Consider the following 17451-nt stretch of genomic DNA (forward strand, 5'->3'; position numbering starts at 1 on the left):
ATGACTTTCTTTGGCCCTACAGACAAAGAGCAGCCGACACCCATGGTTCCTGAGAGCCCCCAAGTCACCCTCTTCGTCAGCTATGTGCATCCCCCGAAGGTCCCTGTCAGAATATCTGTACTCGGAGAGATGGTACGTCCTACGGCAGTTTGCACATACATGTACACCAGATGAAGAAAATTAAAAAGATGCTTTGCATTGCCTAGTACTGTGTTCAGGCAGAATTGATATTTTTGCTGAAGGATTGGTGATTGAAGAGATTCCCAGGTTTACAGAATTACTGGAACTTCATGATCTTGTTGGTTTTAATAGGGTCCAAGCACTAAGTGGGAAATGGCATAGCATGTTTTGCAAAAGTTGTTTTTCTTTCATGCATTGTATATATTTTGTATTTGCTTTTAACTTTTTTCGGACCAAATGGTGTACGGTATACATAAAAGGTACATTATTCAGCCACAAATGGATTCGTTGTTATTATTATAGGCTACAAATAGTCAGGTGAACCTGTCAACACAGAAAGCAAACTTCCTGTCTAGTACACTACTTTGTGTTGTTTTCCCTGAGCATTCATTGGCTACTGGCTAGAGTACACTCGATATTTGTCAAACAGCAATAGCTCTTGTAACCCTAGAGGAACTCAACCTACCAGCAGGTGAGTGGTCATTAGGGTAAAAGAAAAAAAGAAAAGAAAAGAAAGAAGCTATTTGTCTCCCTCTATGTTTTCTTCTTGCCAGGCTGATGCATCCGAGAGACTGCGGCAAAACGGTCTGTCGCACGTCTACCCCCACCCACTCATGCTCACTCAGACCAGGTCTTGCCCCCTGGTCGCCCCTCCCCCACCCCCAAAGATCCCCGCATGGAAGCTCATCAGGCCCAAGAAGAAGAAACCGTCCCCTACGGATGAACCATCAGGTAAAAACAAAGAGACTACATAGCAAACACCATCTGTGTTTGTGTAATTGTTGTTACAGAGAAGGAAAATAACTGATACAAACTATTTGAATACAGTTGCAAGGATCTGTTCAACATTTTAGACATCCTGTGCATTGACTTCATGTCTTTCAGATTTTACACAATCATATTTGCAATCAAAATATGGATTTAGAAAATGTGTATCTTTTATCATTTGCTGTAGAAATTAGCTTTGGAAAAGTGGTTTGGAAAAGAAGCAAGACATAAAAGAGAAGTCAGACAAAAGTCACTCTCATTTGTAAACATCAGTTTATAGGGGAGTAATTTATGACTATCTGGTTACATGCTTTTATGGTGTCAGATATTTAGCTTGGATGAAACTTTCCTGACTTTTTTCAGATTTTGAAGAGATGACATGTGCCTTGCAAACAGACATTAGACAGATATAATGTTGTGACTTATTTTATGTTTTCTAAATGTGTCTTGTTTGTTCTAATCCATTAAGTACCATTTCTGTAGAATACATGGTCTTGCCATAAGTTGAGTCATCAATAGTGAATACCAGTGGAATAATATACCATGTGCACTGTCTATTCATCCATCTTTCACATTTCCCTCATATCAGAGCCCGAAGTGAAGAAGCCAGAGCAATTTGTAGAGATGACATCGCTCTTTGTCAATTACAAAGTCAGCCCAGTACCCATCCCTACAGAAACGTGAGTACATAGAGTGGAATTGTATGTGTCCCTATCTGTATATCTTTTTTTGGTTATATTTTTGAGAGAGAGAGAGGGAAAAGAGTTTAGCATGATTTCCAATTTGTGCCAATTCTCGTCAATTTTTGTGATTAAGGATACATGCCCCTAAATGTATCGTGCGTAAAGTGTTCACATCGGGAAAAAATGCATTTTGTAGCGCTGCGTACTGCCTGATGGTAGAGATATATACCTCAGCATATCAGTCATATAATAATAATGATATATATATATATATATATATATATATATATATTTTTTTTTTTTTTATTATTATTTTTTTTTTTCAATTCAACACCTGCTGTGGATAATCATCATTTAGCTACTTGTTTTGTTGTTGAAGAGATAGATGAGACTGAATATTGCATGCAAACATGGGGCAATATTCCCTGTGAAGGCCCGGTAAGTCAACTTGCATTAAAAAACAACAACAGAAAAAGTGACAGAATATTGAATATTCATGCTTATTCACGTCTCTCAAAATTGAATCAGTTTACAGAAGATTTAGTCTCACAATTGATAATGAACTATTCTGTCTGTGTGTTTTTGTTGTTTTGTTTTTTGCATTAATTTGTTGGTAATGATATTCATTGTGCAGGAAGAGACCAAACTCGTCACTCTCGCGAGGCATCACGTCGAGGCCGGGGACCTCCAACATGGGCGAGATCTTCGAGGTGGACGAAAATGCACCAGAGAAGACAGAGGAAGAACTCGCCAAGGAGAAGGAAGCCAAGCTGAAGGCTGAGGAGGAAGCTCGCAAGAAGGAAGCAGCAGCGAACATCCCTGATATGGTCAGGAAAATTTGACTTAGTTTGGTCTGCTTTGAAAGAATACAAATGTAGTTACACTCCAATGAGTGGTGAAGTTGTTTAGAGCAGAGGAACATGAAAAATACAATCTGTTAAACTTATGGCAGCAGAAAGGAGGATGTTGAAGTAGGAGATCAGGGCCCCGTTGCTAGAAACTTTGCGTTTAAACGCAACTTGCAACTGATTTTCACTGGCCAATCAAAATCATTGTTGCATGCATGTCTTCTTAATAGGGCAGACCCTGAGCCAATCAGAATGGTTGTTTCAAAATTAGCAATTATTTGCAATTGATTGCAACTTTCTTGCAACGGGGCCCAGAACAGATGTTTTGTCGCTAGCAGAAAATTGGGTCGTATGCTGTACAGTAAAAGTGAAAATTTTCGTGGTGTTGAAATTTTGCTTGCATTTTTCACAACCAGAAAATGAAAACATGTTAGTATTTTTTGCTTGCTGTTATGTTACAGTAGTTCATGTCATGATTCTGCAGAATTAAAAACACACAAAACTCATCTTACCCAGCCGAGCTTGAAAATTTGTGTGAAAATATCCTTTGTTACAGTATCACTTTGGTACATTACACTCTCTGACTTTCCTCATCAAGTGATTATCAGGAAGTGTATGTGACTTCATAGCTTGCATTGCACAAGTCTTTTTGCTTGTTTGTTTGTAACATGAACTCACAATAAAACGTTGCTTTGCATTACAGGAGACCTCCGGATGATTTTTTTAGACTTTTGTTTTGAACATCTATACATGGGTTATACTGGGTAAAGAGTTTTAGAATTATAGTGATTAGGATGAGGACTAAGTAAGATTGCTGCTCTGATTAACAGCAGTCTCTTCATTGGAGTTACTTTCCATCTTCCGATGAATTTTGTACTTCATTTTGTCTTTTGAAGCAAAGAACCTGTCCTTTGCTTTGCCAGGCTTCCATAAAACTGTGAATTTGATACCCCCATATATGGGCACAAGAGTATTGCAAGCCAAGGATACTGTAGCTATGTTTCTGTGGAATCCATTAAGTAATGGCTGTGCTCCATTATCTATTCCAAAGTCAAAACAAGCGAATACTTTAAGAGATAAATCCTGCTTCACCAAGTATTTGTGTGGCTTTGTTTTCCATTTGTCACTACAAATTGTTTTTGTCATTCAGTTTTCAGATGAATTTCTGATCTTTCATATACTCACAGTATTAAAAGCAGTAAAGAAAATAATGCTTATTTCAAACCATACCAGGTTCAGACCCCAGCATCTCCGATGATGGCCAATTCATCGCCACGGGAACGCCAGAAGTCGGCAGCCTCCCGCGCCAAGAGCGCAGTGAAGACATCGGATGACAAGAAGACCAAGGATGATAAGAAAGATCAGAAGCTGGAAGTAAGCAGAACTTTCTGTCGAAATGAAACAGGATATACAACTATACCACTTTTCAATGCCCCAAGTAAATTGCTCAGTGGGTTCATCATACATGTGCAACTGATATCTTGCATTGTGATTGACGCTATCCGTTCTACAAGCTCACACTTGCCTGTATATCCTTTAAGGTATTCATTGAGGTTCATATGTTTTGATAGGATATCTACAAATTTTCATACCTTTTGGCCTACACGTGAAGGTTGACAGCATTTGGTTTACTAGATACTTGAAACATGAGAATCCTCCTTTTTAGGTAGCACCTTGTGAGGTTTATAATTTGTTATACATGGTGATTGTTAAGTTACAGTGCAACCTAAATTTTAGCTTCAGAACAATCTCCTTGAGACATGCCTCTTTTCTTCACCCCCCCCCCCCCCTTTTCGTCAGGTCCAGAGCCCCGCCCCAAAGAAATCTGCCAAGAAATCACGAGGAGCAGGTGAGAAAGACAAGATGTTTCCCGGCAAGCCGGACGCCAAGGGTTCAACGAAAGAGGTCAAAATGCCAGGGGTCAGAATAACAGAGGTGAAAGACAAAGAAATTGAGAAGGAGAAAGGGTCGGGATCTAAAGGTGAGGCGTCCCACGCATACGTTTTTGCGCTGGCTGGCTTCTTCCTGGCTTGTGGCTTGTGGCTGTATTCATGTACATGGTGGTGGCAAGCTCTAATGCAGGCTTCGCAGTTTTTGTGTAAGGGATGAGCATAACAAACATTTGCTTTAAATGTTCCATTACATTACCTTTTTTATATTTTTTTTTTTTTGTAGCAGTTGCATTCGTGTAATATCTGTAGCAGCACGTACAAAAGGGGATCGTGAAGTATTTCATGTTATGTTCATAGCAGACATACATAAATGAAAACACAATCAACATGTGGATGCATACTGTAAAAGCTGTTATTTTTGTGTACAGATATTTTTGTGAATGAGGAGGTAACAGACATTTTTGCAAGAAGGTTTTTTGGGGGGTTTTTTTGCACTTTGACACCAAGACTATTGTAGGTGCACTATTGCCTTTCCGTTCACTCTGCAAATTTAATGCGATTAAGATCAGGTGGCGATATTTTCAAGTTTTGTTAAATACATGACCCAACAGTGATTTGTGAAATTCACAAAAATAACAGCTTACACAGTATGTCATATCATTGACATTTTCCTTACAAATCAGGGAAATCCCCTTAAAGTGAGACGTCAAGATATTCATGAGTGTGAAAGACCCCTGATGACACACACAATGGCTTTGCAAACAGCAACTACTGTGCTTCGTCATATGCCTAACAGCTTATTGCACATTCTTGGCTGTGCACAATAGCAATGTTTATGTCTGCTTAACACTCAAACTCAGACAATGTCAGGTGTAAGTGAAGTTACGCCAAAGAGCCATTCTTGCTTAATTGATTCCACTGGGACTCTCTGTCTTAAGGTTGCCAATCTAAGTCCATTTTGATATTGATATTGATCTCCGTGATGGCCTTATTGCTGTGTTGTTATTCATTCCCCTTTCAATGGGTTATCCAACACTTTGTAAAATGACTCGAAGAAGATATATGTACAGCGTACAAAGTAAACAGAGGATGTAGATATGTATATTTTATGAATTTTGCAATGAAAGATGGAGGTAACCAAACATGCGCAGTGGGAAGTACACAAAGCAATAGTTATCTCGTAAAGTCAGCTCGTAACAGCTCTTGCTAGTTGTTTCAGATTTACACTTTGAAATACCTTTGAGCACAAGTGATTTATCAGTCTCTGTAGCTGTACTAACTTGTAAAGAATTCATTGAACTGAGTCCCATGTCCATACTGTTCACTTGCACAGATCATTTGCAAAACAATTCACCATACCACCCACATTTCATTCAGGTTTTGTGCCCATTTTGTATGTGAACGCAAGTGCATAAAACCATTCATTTCAGTGTATTGCAGCACCTTGTATGCCATTTATTTTGCAAGCATGATATTTCAGGAATTGAAAAAGTGTGAGGCAGCTCTTTGAGGGGTTGAATTTACAATCAACATACTTCACACATCTGTAAATGAAAGGCAATATTTGGGGCTTGTGGAATGGCCTCACCACCCAGGGAATATTGCCCCCCGGAAAGCATGCTATTAACTTTGGATGTGACACCACAGACCTTTTGGAGAGTATTCCAGGTATGATCACGTCTTGGAAATGGTCTGTACATGCAGTTAACTCTACATAGGTGTTAGGTGTGATTTGGATTTGGGGGAAAAAAAAAAAAAGTGTGTATTTTGCTGGGGATGAGAGTTTGCTTTGATGAGGCAGTTTTTAAAGGTAAACTTGTTGAACTTCAGATGTAATTGTATTGATCTTATAATCTGGTGATTCTCCAGTTTTATGGAGGAAAAATATTCAACCTCATCATCAACATGCTGAGGACATTAGAAATAGAACCATCTGAGATGACAAAAATCTGTTCAGCCAATCATTTGAACAAGTGTAATGAAACAAAGTCTCCATGTAAAGTGTACTTGTGCAAATTCTGAAATTGTGCCAATATAGTGTCTGCTTGTTATATTAAAGTTGGGCAGGACAGGAATTAAATACATACTCATATAGCAGTTTTGAGTGAAAAAAAGATGATCAAAAACAGATGAGTTGCGTTTAGAAGTGATCATTTATGAACTATTTGCACACTTATTACACACTTACTATTCTCTGTCATGACTGGTATTGGGACGATTCAAAAAGGAGAAGCTACAGTGTATGATTGATATGCTTGTTTACATGAAAAATTTCCTAGAATTGAAATTCTCGATTCTGATAAAAAGCAGAATGGGGGAACCTGAATAGTTGACATTGATTTGTGTATCGTAATCTCTGCCATGTGAGGATACATGTAGGTTGTGTGCTTTAATGGGGGAATATCTATTCAAAATAACTACTTTGTATATGTATTTTCAGAGAAAGGGAACTACTTCAAGTAAGACACAGTGATAACAAGTCAACAAGCCTCATTTCTCACAACATTTAGTTTCTTCTCAACTTTGCATCATTTGTATAGGTAAAAAAAAGAAAAAGAATAGCCACCACTTGTATGATACAGACCCGCTACAGCAATGCTTACTGCAATAATATTTTGGCTGTAATTCTGCCATTGGCCCTGTACTCCTGACCCCATTTTGACCTCTACTTACCTCTTGGATTCTAAGCTTGCTTCTGCTGCCCAGTATAAGGGTCAAAATATGGCTGTCAGCTAATTTCTAACCTGTACAATTTGTGACTTTTTGTGATTTCCAAAGACATGCTGTAATGCTTGCTTTCAGCTTGTTGCATCCGGTAATGTATGATCATGCACAAACGTTATGCAGTGTACCACATGCGTTTTGATAACCAAGAATGGATTCTTTGCAGTGCCCTACACAATTTAACATACTTTTCAGATGTTAATGCTTTACACTCATTGCATGATGAGGTAAATGGTTCTTTTCTTGTTAAACTTGCATGGTGCTATATAAAGCTCCTGTTCTACTTTTATATCTACATAAATTTTGACTTGCAACATTTTGTTTCTGAAGGGGTATCATGTAATAATTTGCAACATACAGAATGGGATTTAAATCGCTCATGAAATCAAAGGGTAGATCCTGAAAATTATCCTGAAGTTTCCTGAACACGTGCTTCTCCATAACATTGTGACTTGTCTCACATTTTTATGCAACGCATACTTTTGATCGCTAATGGAAATGTCTGTTATATTTGTGTGCATTTTTAGAGATATCTTTCAAAAAACAAAGAGAGCTTGATTATTGCAATACAATAACTTCCTTTGCAGTGCATCATTAAGTCATAACAATGCACGTTATTGCAATTTTGTCAATGAAGATGTATGTATGTTGTGAATGTAATTGACATTTATAGTGTGCCAGCTGGGTGCAGTCCGTCTGTTTATTCTCTTTAAGCCCTGCTACCTTCTGCATGCATGTTTGAAGATATTTCCCTTCCAACCTCACGTCCACATTGTTTATTGGATGTACTATCTATCCATCCATCATCGTCTCAATGTTCAGTTTATATTCATGCACGTATAAGTTTTTCCCTCACATCTGTGGATTACATTCTGCACTTTAAAACAAGCAAACAAAGAAGTGACTAATTATATATGGAAGCAGAAAATCCTTCTGAATGAATTCTTTTCAGAGTCATGGTTCATGGTGAAGTGTTTTACTGTCCTATTGCATGCCTGACACTTCAGAAACACAAATGGCAAAGTGGTCTTCGACGGACAAGGGAGATCTACCTGACAATAAGATATTTTCCTAAATAAAGCAATACGAATCCCACTGGCATATTAATTTGTCAAAATGCTGTCTTTCTCTCCCCCAATGAGAAGGGAGATTATCATCTGGAGGAAAATATACAGACAATAAAAAAACAACAACGAACTGGAGAGTGTTCCTTACAATCTGAATACAGACTCTTTACTCTTTGTCATTGCATTCATACACATCTTTCAAGATGGTTGCACCAATTCACTGTTGCTAAAGTTAGAATGCATTAATTCACATCTATTCTGAAGTAACAAAATGCATCTAATCTCCTCTCATATTCAGCTCTGCTTGTGCTGCTTGCAGTGCATTAAGTCAGTGTCCTCGTTTTGTGGTGTACTAACTGCTCTCTTGTTTAATCCACCTTTACTAATACTGCATGCAAATAACTAGAACGTCACAGTTTAAAATGTCTGTAACTTTGTTCAAAAATTGATGGTTATTGAAGTGAATGGTTTATTATATTCTTTTAATGTCAGTTTGTTGGAAAAAGTATTTATGATGAGCAATATCACCTTTGTTTATTTTTCTTTATTCTCTTATTGTAGATTTCAGTTTATATTTTTCCTTGAGATGACTCTGCATATGCTTGAAATACTTCTCATGTTAGTAGGAAGATGAAGAAAGCCATACATTGAAAAGGCCAAGCACTTAGCAACTGGTACATCAAAGGGTGCGTTCGAGCGCTCTCCTAAAGCGAACTGTACCGTACCGTACCCGCGCCAGAGGAGCATTCGAACGCTCCTAAAGTATACCGTACCGTACTGTACCGAGCCAAAAGTGGACCACTTCCCGATGTGCTCCAAAAGCTACCAAATCGTACCAAAAGTTCGTTGTAAAGCATGCGCGTATCATGCGCATACGTCACAATGCAAAAACATCATTCTCTTTGTTCTGGACAGCTGTAAGTAGTTCAAGCGCCAGGGGTGAATGACATTCTTGCTACAAACAAGCGTGACCTTTCTAAAAATAACTCGTGAGTACGCTTTCTCCACAGAGCGCTCGAACGCTCCAAAATTGGCATGGTACGGTACGGTACGCTTTAGTTCAGTTCGCTTTGGTTCGCTTTAGATTGTGATTGAAAGCAGAGAAGACAAAAGCTCACAGCACTATGCTTGATATGCAAGAGCCCAGTGAAAATGGATCGTAGATGCTCTTATTTTGCTATTTCATAATCTGCTGTATTGCATAAGGTTGAGATGGACATGACAACAACCTTGTCATTTTAATTTCATGTCCATATACAATGAACCCATAAATAAATGTTTGTCAGGAGGGGGGGGGGGGAGAGCAGGAGGAGATGAAGGAATGAAGAGGTAGCATTTAAATAAGCAGAAAACTGTCAAAAATATGTTTTCTTTTCATAAAGAAGAGTCATGTGTTTATCTATTGTTATGATCATTATCACTCTATAATATAGTGGCCGATCAACAGGGCCCTAAAAGTGTTAATGCACCTTGCTGCATATATAATGGCAGAAACATCTATTTCCCCCTAAACATTACTATGTGTAAGAGACGCATGTATCAGCATTAGTTATGCCCACACATTTGCCCCATCCCTACCCACTTATCATGGCATTTTCCCTCTCCATTACCCTTATATATATGGTATCTCTTCTCCCCTTCCCCCTCCCCTCCCACTCCCCTCCCTGTCCCCCATTCTACTGTATCTACCATGTCACAACTCCTTGCACTTCCCACTCTCCCCCCCCCCCCATCTCTTCCACGTTCCCCGATCTCTCAAACATGCACACAGATGTAGGCAGCGGCCTGGGCGGGTCGCTGAAGCCCCCCGGCACCAGCGAGGGCGCCCCCGACCAGCCCCTTGACTCCCTTTCTGTCATGACAGAGGGCGCTGTTCGCTCTGCCCTCGGCGGCGACGGGTCCGTGCTGGCTGCTGACGGGGAGATTCCGGGAGAGGCGGCCAAGGACACGGGACCCCAAGTCGATCTGGACTTCAGCAAGAAGAAAGTCTGGATGGACTTTGACGACTTCTGCAAGTGTTTCAAGTACGTAAATGACCTTTACCTTACAAGGCTTACTTTCTATACCTAATTACCATATTATATATGGCATATAATTTGCAGGGTTTTTGTTTTCATGATGTAACTTTTAATAGAAGATTTTATGCTAGAAATGCGATGGAAACTTTATGACAGCGCCATAGCTATTTTTAAAACAAAGTACTGTAGGTTGTGCATGGTTCTATGCTTGAGCCAAATATGCTAAGTTGGCAAGCTGTAGCCTGAGTTAGACATATGAACTTGGCGGACAAAGAATCAAGTACCAGGGTGCGTAAGGAGCTAATGGAAAAGCTGATATGATACACACTGATGTACTATGTAACATTAAACAAACTTTTGTTTTCTTTATTCCCCTCCTTACTCCTCATCCAGGACTCTCTACATATTCCACAAACCCAGCTCCTACATGTGTACGCACAAGGTTTCCGACTTGAAGGTAAGTTCAAACTAAGCCATCAAAATTACACATCTGACTTTGTTGTTGTTGTGTAGCGTATTTTTGCTTGTTGTTGTTGCTGTTGTTGTTCAGGAATAACCAAATATGTTTTAGGTCAAGACAAAAAGTGTTTACAATGATGAAGACATCACCTTGTGAATAGATTTAGTGAATAAGCTTACTGGTATACAGGTATGTTTAGACTCCCAACAGAATAAGGCTACCAAAAATGATAATGCCTGTTTGATATCATACACTATCTACAAAGCCAGACTACAGAGAAATGTTTCTACATGAGGATGCATAGAGTGGACTACACTCTGTGTACTTTAAAGTTCTTTACAAAAAGTAAAAACCAATAGCAGAACTTGCTATGACTTTGTGGGTAGAAAGAGTAAGATACCGTGTGTGTGTGTGTGTGTGTGTGATTGAATGATTGATAAAAAGAAGAAATGACATGTCCCATTATTTACCATTTCAAGTGCAGTTCTGTGGAGTATTCTTGGCTGTTGATGCTGATGCAGATTACATTATTATTTGAGAATAAAAACATACACAGTATGTAGTTTTAAATAAAGAAATGGTACCCTACCTATACATATTGTATGAAAGGAGGAAATACGGAGCTAAGTTGTTTTAAAAGGAAGAAAAAAAAAGAAAAAAAGAGCCAAGTTATGCTAGTTCCCATACCTCCCTAATCTCCGCCCCCATCCATGCCACCATCAGAGTGATGTACCAGGAGTGGTCCCGCATCCGTCCAGCGCCCGTGGCAACAAGGAACCAGTATGTTGACCGCGTGCCTATACACCCCCTCTTGCACAGACCCCTCACAATTAATGCCCCCCCCCCCCCATATGACATAGCTGTATCTTAACATCCAGTCTAAAGATGCAGCTCAGAAATGGAATAGCAGAAAAGGGAGGCAGACCCACCCCTCACCATGCAGATAGACAGACGGACAGACAGACAGACAGATAGATACATGTAGACAGTTACATGTAGACAGACAAAAAGATAGACCAAAAGACAAAAAGACAGACATATCTGGAAAGGACCCACAACAAAATTGACAAATACACTGAAAAAAAAAAATGCTCTCAAACCGAGCAAGATATTTGGAGGGGAATATTTGAGGGGGGATTCAGATTCCATGAATCTGTAAGGATAAAAGAAGATAGGAAAGTCATGTGGTTTACCAGACAGAGTGTAAATTAGCTGTAGAAATAAGCTAGAAGGCATGGAGAAAATGAGAATAGATGCATTGATGTTGAAAAAAACAAAACAAGAACAAAAACAGTGCAAATAAGAATCCAGGGTATATGACTTGCTGCAAAATGCTAGACCTACTTTAATTTATAATAGCTGTAAAAGTGAGTTAAGAAGGCAGCAATGTGCTCATCTTCTGAGGGTAGGAATAACAATTTATACGAAAGACCAAGACACGGACTCGACATATCCGCACCCCTCACAGACACTTGTTTCAGCACAAGTGGTTTGCAGTGCTGCATATCGCACCTTCAACACCATAGGTTCCACACTGTGACAATTGTTGGGCTAGGTTTTAAAGTTTGTGCATTTTGTAATTACAGCGACAAGTTCCACCATATACTATGTATTCGTGTGGAGACAGTGATGTAGAACAGGTTTATTGTTTTGTTTTGTTTGTATTTTTTGATGCTGTTATGTCAAACTCCATATTATTGTTTCTGCAGTTTTAATGTGCACCTTAAATTTGGTTTTGTCATCTATGTTTGCGTGTCAAGTGTTTACTTTAAATGTTCATTATGGTGTAAGAATACAATACATGTAAGTTTGACCGTTATTCTGTGTATGAATATTCTCATTTTGTTTCCATTTGTTTCTAGCAATGGTCCTCTTTAGATTTTATAGCAACTGGTCATTTATTTGATAGAATATCCAAATGTTGAAGTCTATTTGAAACCTCTTTTCTCCACAAATGTTTACAAGTCCTATTTTTCTCCTTAACTTCAATGCAAATAACTATCTAGATGATTGCAAATCATCTATGCGACTTCCAGCTAATCAGTATCTAGATATTATAATATGCAGAATATTTCACTCTTTTTGCCACTCTTTTGCAATTGATTGCATGTTTGCATGAACTTGAATGTGATATTTGTAATGCCAATGCACTTTCTTGCAATGCATGATCAAGTCTATCAGAAGTAGCCTGTAGTTGCATGGAAAAATTAATATACAGAACGGTAGCACAGCACTTTGTTTCTGAGCGCCTAGTCTTTTATAGTGAGCAGGACTTCTTTGTCTTCACTTGAATCAAAGTAGGTCCCAAGTTTAAAAGCCAACGACAGAAATATATGCAAACACCTCAATGACTTATGGAAAAGTCTTGAGTGTTTCTAATTTTTTAATATTTTTCTTTTGTACAAAAATGAATATTGTGCATGTTTGCATTCACTGAAAGCTGATATTTTCTAACCTAATGTACTAGCTTTTTAGATCAAATGTATTCCACATGGAGCAGAAATTAATTCTGATGTTTTCTTTCCAGTGTTTCAGGTTTGCTCATTTTTTCCTTTACAATAGAGCATGAAAAATTTAGTCAGTTAGTAAATAGACTGCTGCTGTGAGCTACCATGAGCAAAAGGCAGTTTCCTCTAATATCTATTTGCATGGTAAATCAAAAGTGGCATTCATCAATTTTTTTTTTACGTTCTTTACTATAATAGACAAAAAAAAAATTGAATAAAACCATCATAGGTATCAGATTATAGGACTAAAAATGACAACAGACCAGATTTCTCTGAAAATAACATTGTTCATTTTTAAGATGGAACATTGTGACAGATAATTGAAATGACAATGCTGACATGTACAAGAGTTCCTAATGGACTGTCAACTTTGATTTTGAGCCCAAAAAGCAACGCATAATCTGCATGCAACTCGAACAGTAATTCTCTGTTGCAGGACATGTTGTAACATAATGTTTAAGTGCTCATTTCTCAGAGCTCAAATGTGTATGAAAGTTTGTGATTTCCATCCCCTTACCTTGTCGGTCCAGTGTGATGTTTCATTTCTGCCGTATTCTGCTGTGCTTTCGTTTTTTACTCATAAAAAAAAACAACAGAATACGACTACAGTTACTCGGAGGAGAACAACAACATCCAATTTTGACACCTCAGTGGATGCTGTATGTAAAACTCATAATCCAATCGTAGCATTCACATATATACCGAAAAAAAATAAATAAAATGAATGCTGTATTCTATCCCTCACGTAGTAGACAGTGACACTGCATTTCCACCCTGACTATCATAACTCTCAATACTCTCATGGTGGATTACAGGGGATCATTAAAAAGAAAATATCTTTAATCATTAGCATTTAGAATTTCTCTTCCAGAATCGTGTACTACACTGTATTATACTCGCTGATAACCTCCTTTACCCTACATACCCCTGCATATAATCTCTGAAAAGAAACACCTTCTTGCTTCTGTTTGTGCTTTTGAAATTATATATATTCATTGTCTCATTTCATAACCATGGGCGTGGCTCATTAAATCAATAATAACCTGGTAGAACCAAAGTAGCTAGTTTTTAACCAGGAAGAAACAGATGCATTTTTTTTTCAAAGTGTAACATTACAGCCTTGTGATAGCTTTCTCGAACAGAGCATTACCCTCCGCTGATAAGGTTTAGAATAAGATGGTGATGACCTCAAAGAAGATTATAGATTACATAAGCTACATTCAAACTGTCAGTTTACTAATGGTAATTGTTCTGTGAAACAAATAGATAAGAGATACGACTTAGATAGTGATCTTGGAAGAACCTGAGGACGTATTCATATGCCGCTTATGATATGTTCTGTAAAATATAATTATGATTGATGTTGTTTGTTTTTTTATTGAAAGTCCCAAGAAATGCAATCATCAACAATTCTTTCAATATGTTTGACCTCCAGACATTATTCTGGACTTGTACAAGCATAGCATACTGGTATCCAGTAAATGTAGTGAAGTTCCATAGGAAGAGTTCAACCCGATTCATCATTATCAGGAACCATCATTATGCTAGCTTCCTCTCCACCTCGCAAATTTGCAATGCTCCGTTCTTCATAATTACATCAAAAGTCAAATCTGCATTTTATTGCTGCATATTCATCAACATGAATATTCATGAATGCCAAGCATTTCAGCTTCCATTGATACTGTGGGGAAGAAAAACATAAGCAGTGGTGGTAAAAACGAGGAAACCCATATATTGCACAATAAGTCCCTGATATTTTATATTGTTATATCATATTATGATAAGATTATATTTAATAATATGTATATTAGATAACTCACAGAACAGTGCATAGTACCCGCAGACTTGTGTGTGAAATCAAGTCAGTTTGTTTGTTTGTTTGTTTTTGTTCGTTTTTCACTGCAGGCTCAGTCATCTTAGGAATGCTATGATTTGTATGATATTAAAACAATTTAGACTTTGAAAGAGGAAAATCCTTCACTTTGCTTGAGGTTTTGATCCAGTCATGCAATTGTTATGTAACAACTGCAGTAGCATGTAGAGATGCAGTTGCAGCAAGTGAAACCAAATCATTGCGAAGTGAAGAAAAAAAAAATGCATCATTTCAATATGTTTGGTGATGGTTCACTAACCTTATGTTGTATCTTGATATTTACAGCATAACCAAATTACATCTTCATTGTTTTTATATATCAATCTTGCAGATTTTTTTGTCAGTCAAAGGTTTTATATATATGCTATATGAAAGTATGTGCCATGTAAATAACAGTAGGAGAAGACTGGTCATTATTTCATCTACAGGTTTATATAGATCCCCAGTAGACCTTAAACCAAACAAAGGAGATAAAATGATTCCTTGTTTTCAGCTGTGAACATCATGGTAAACATGTCAGTTCATCATATAATATATAAATGGCCATTCACGCCACTGCTACAATACTTGACATTTCTCTTAAACCATGCAGGCCTATTCCATGCTCGTCAATTCTGCATTGAAATGTTCCATACCTATCAAATATCACACTGAATTAGGTTTTGAATGTAGTGTGTATTTCATTGTCTCTGGTAGAAATGCATGTTGGGCATTGTGTATTGAGTAAAGATGGAAAAAGTCAGTACCTGCACTTTTTAGTGAAAACAAACATGTGTAATTTGGTCATTCAAACCAATATGCCATGCAGAGGATGTCATGCATTGTAGTTACAGTGTATGCAACCGAGGCAGCTAGTTGGAATGACCGATATGATCCCTAGGTAGATGGAACTACTGGTACATGTAGTCACACAGACCAGATTGTGTTCTTGTCTGTCAACTTAATCATCCTGATTTAATCATCATAATGTGACTGCCTTCATCCAAAATGTCTCATTTTATGTCCACTAGAGGAAAAGTTAGTACACTATTGCATAGTTGACTAAGAGTTATACTTAGACAACCAATAGCAGGGCCAGTTGTCCAGCTGTCCAGCACATATAAATGTGTTTAGTAGCTCCATGCTGTATTTATTCCTTTATTGAGATATCCTTGTTAACACAAGTCAACTGTAGTGAATTGTTTATAATATGCAGAAGTGAAGTCACCAGTGCACAATGTCCAGGAGACTGAATTTGTAGAAACGTGTGGAAATCATAGCTTCAGTGTCAGAGCAAACAATGAAATCTACTGACAGAAAGTCGTCAAAAGGCGCAAACACCAAAACAAGTATTTTTTTTTCATGTAACTTCACTGTTCATACCCAAGAATAGCATGTGCAATTGTATTCACATTATATCTTGTGAACATGATGATTCCGAAAAGACAGAGAGAGAAAAAAATCATCGTGATATACATGGTAATTAAAAGATTTGTGATAAACAAGTTTAATAGGGATGAAATGATTGCATATTTACCCATAAGTGTGTGAGAGAAAAGATAATACATGAGTAATTTTATGTTCAGCATGCTTCCTCGTCGGTTCTTCTTTAGCTGTTTAGGAAAGTAAAATGAAATCAAAGCACATTCAGTTGTATTGAATGTGTTCATCTAATATTCTATAGAACTGCTGAACACTACGAAACTGAACCCAGACATGTATAAACATTTAAGAATATATTATGAATATTAAATTTGTATGATTAACAATACTGCAGAGTGTGCTATTGCTGAATCAAATATTTGATAAACTTTACCCCTCTTTCCTGCACCAACCACTTATCAGTAACAAGTAGAATATGAATGCAGTTGATGACACGCTTGATACAGTGACAACTTTGAAATTGTCAGACGAGCACTAACACCGTGCATAGCCATAACCATTGAAACAACTAATCTATGTCGTGTGTGCATCATATCTATATTTGCTGTAAGTAATTCAAGATTCAACTAAACAAAAATAGTGCTGATATTGAATAGCAGTGGATGTCGGGAAAATTGTCTTGTGGTTTGAAAACATGACTTAGGCCTCTACAATCCACCAGTCCTAATGAGCCAAGACTTAACTTGGTCTTGAGGTTATTCTCCCACTTCAATACTTCAGAAAGACAATCATGTATAATTGTCAGCTACCATGTTCTAAAATTTAACTCTCATGTACCTTTTGTTTGTTTTGTTTCTTTGTTTGTCCTGGTCCTGTTCTCAGTCTTCACATTTATGTAATGCTCTTCCCATTGCATAAGACCCTTACTTCCTTCAATCAGACCTGTACTCCCATCCACTTTACCAAAGCTCAATAGAATACTTTGTTCTTGTACTGTTGAAAAATGTGAAATATTGAATGCGCATGGTGCAAATGTAAAAGCCTAATGGTAGTACATGTAGTAGCCACA

At 37.8% G+C, this 17451-nt stretch overlaps 1 protein-coding gene across 1 annotated transcript in view; it reads left to right on the forward strand.

Moving 5' to 3' along the window:
* LOC140242405 (androglobin-like) overlaps nt 1-17451 on the forward strand; it is an 88822-nt gene that overhangs the window by 25909 nt on the left and 45462 nt on the right. Inside the window, exons 10-17 of the mRNA XM_072322141.1 lie at nt 23-132; nt 735-912; nt 1538-1628; nt 2266-2458; nt 3713-3853; nt 4280-4460; nt 9934-10186; nt 10574-10637. Coding sequence (XP_072178242.1) covers nt 23-132; nt 735-912; nt 1538-1628; nt 2266-2458; nt 3713-3853; nt 4280-4460; nt 9934-10186; nt 10574-10637 — 1211 coding nt within the window. The remainder of the gene's footprint in view (nt 1-22; nt 133-734; nt 913-1537; nt 1629-2265; nt 2459-3712; nt 3854-4279; nt 4461-9933; nt 10187-10573; nt 10638-17451) is intronic.

The sequence above is a fragment of the Diadema setosum genome, chromosome 19 (genome assembly GCF_964275005.1).
Source record: "Diadema setosum chromosome 19, eeDiaSeto1, whole genome shotgun sequence".
NCBI classification, from domain to species: Eukaryota; Metazoa; Echinodermata; class Echinoidea; order Diadematoida; family Diadematidae; genus Diadema; species Diadema setosum.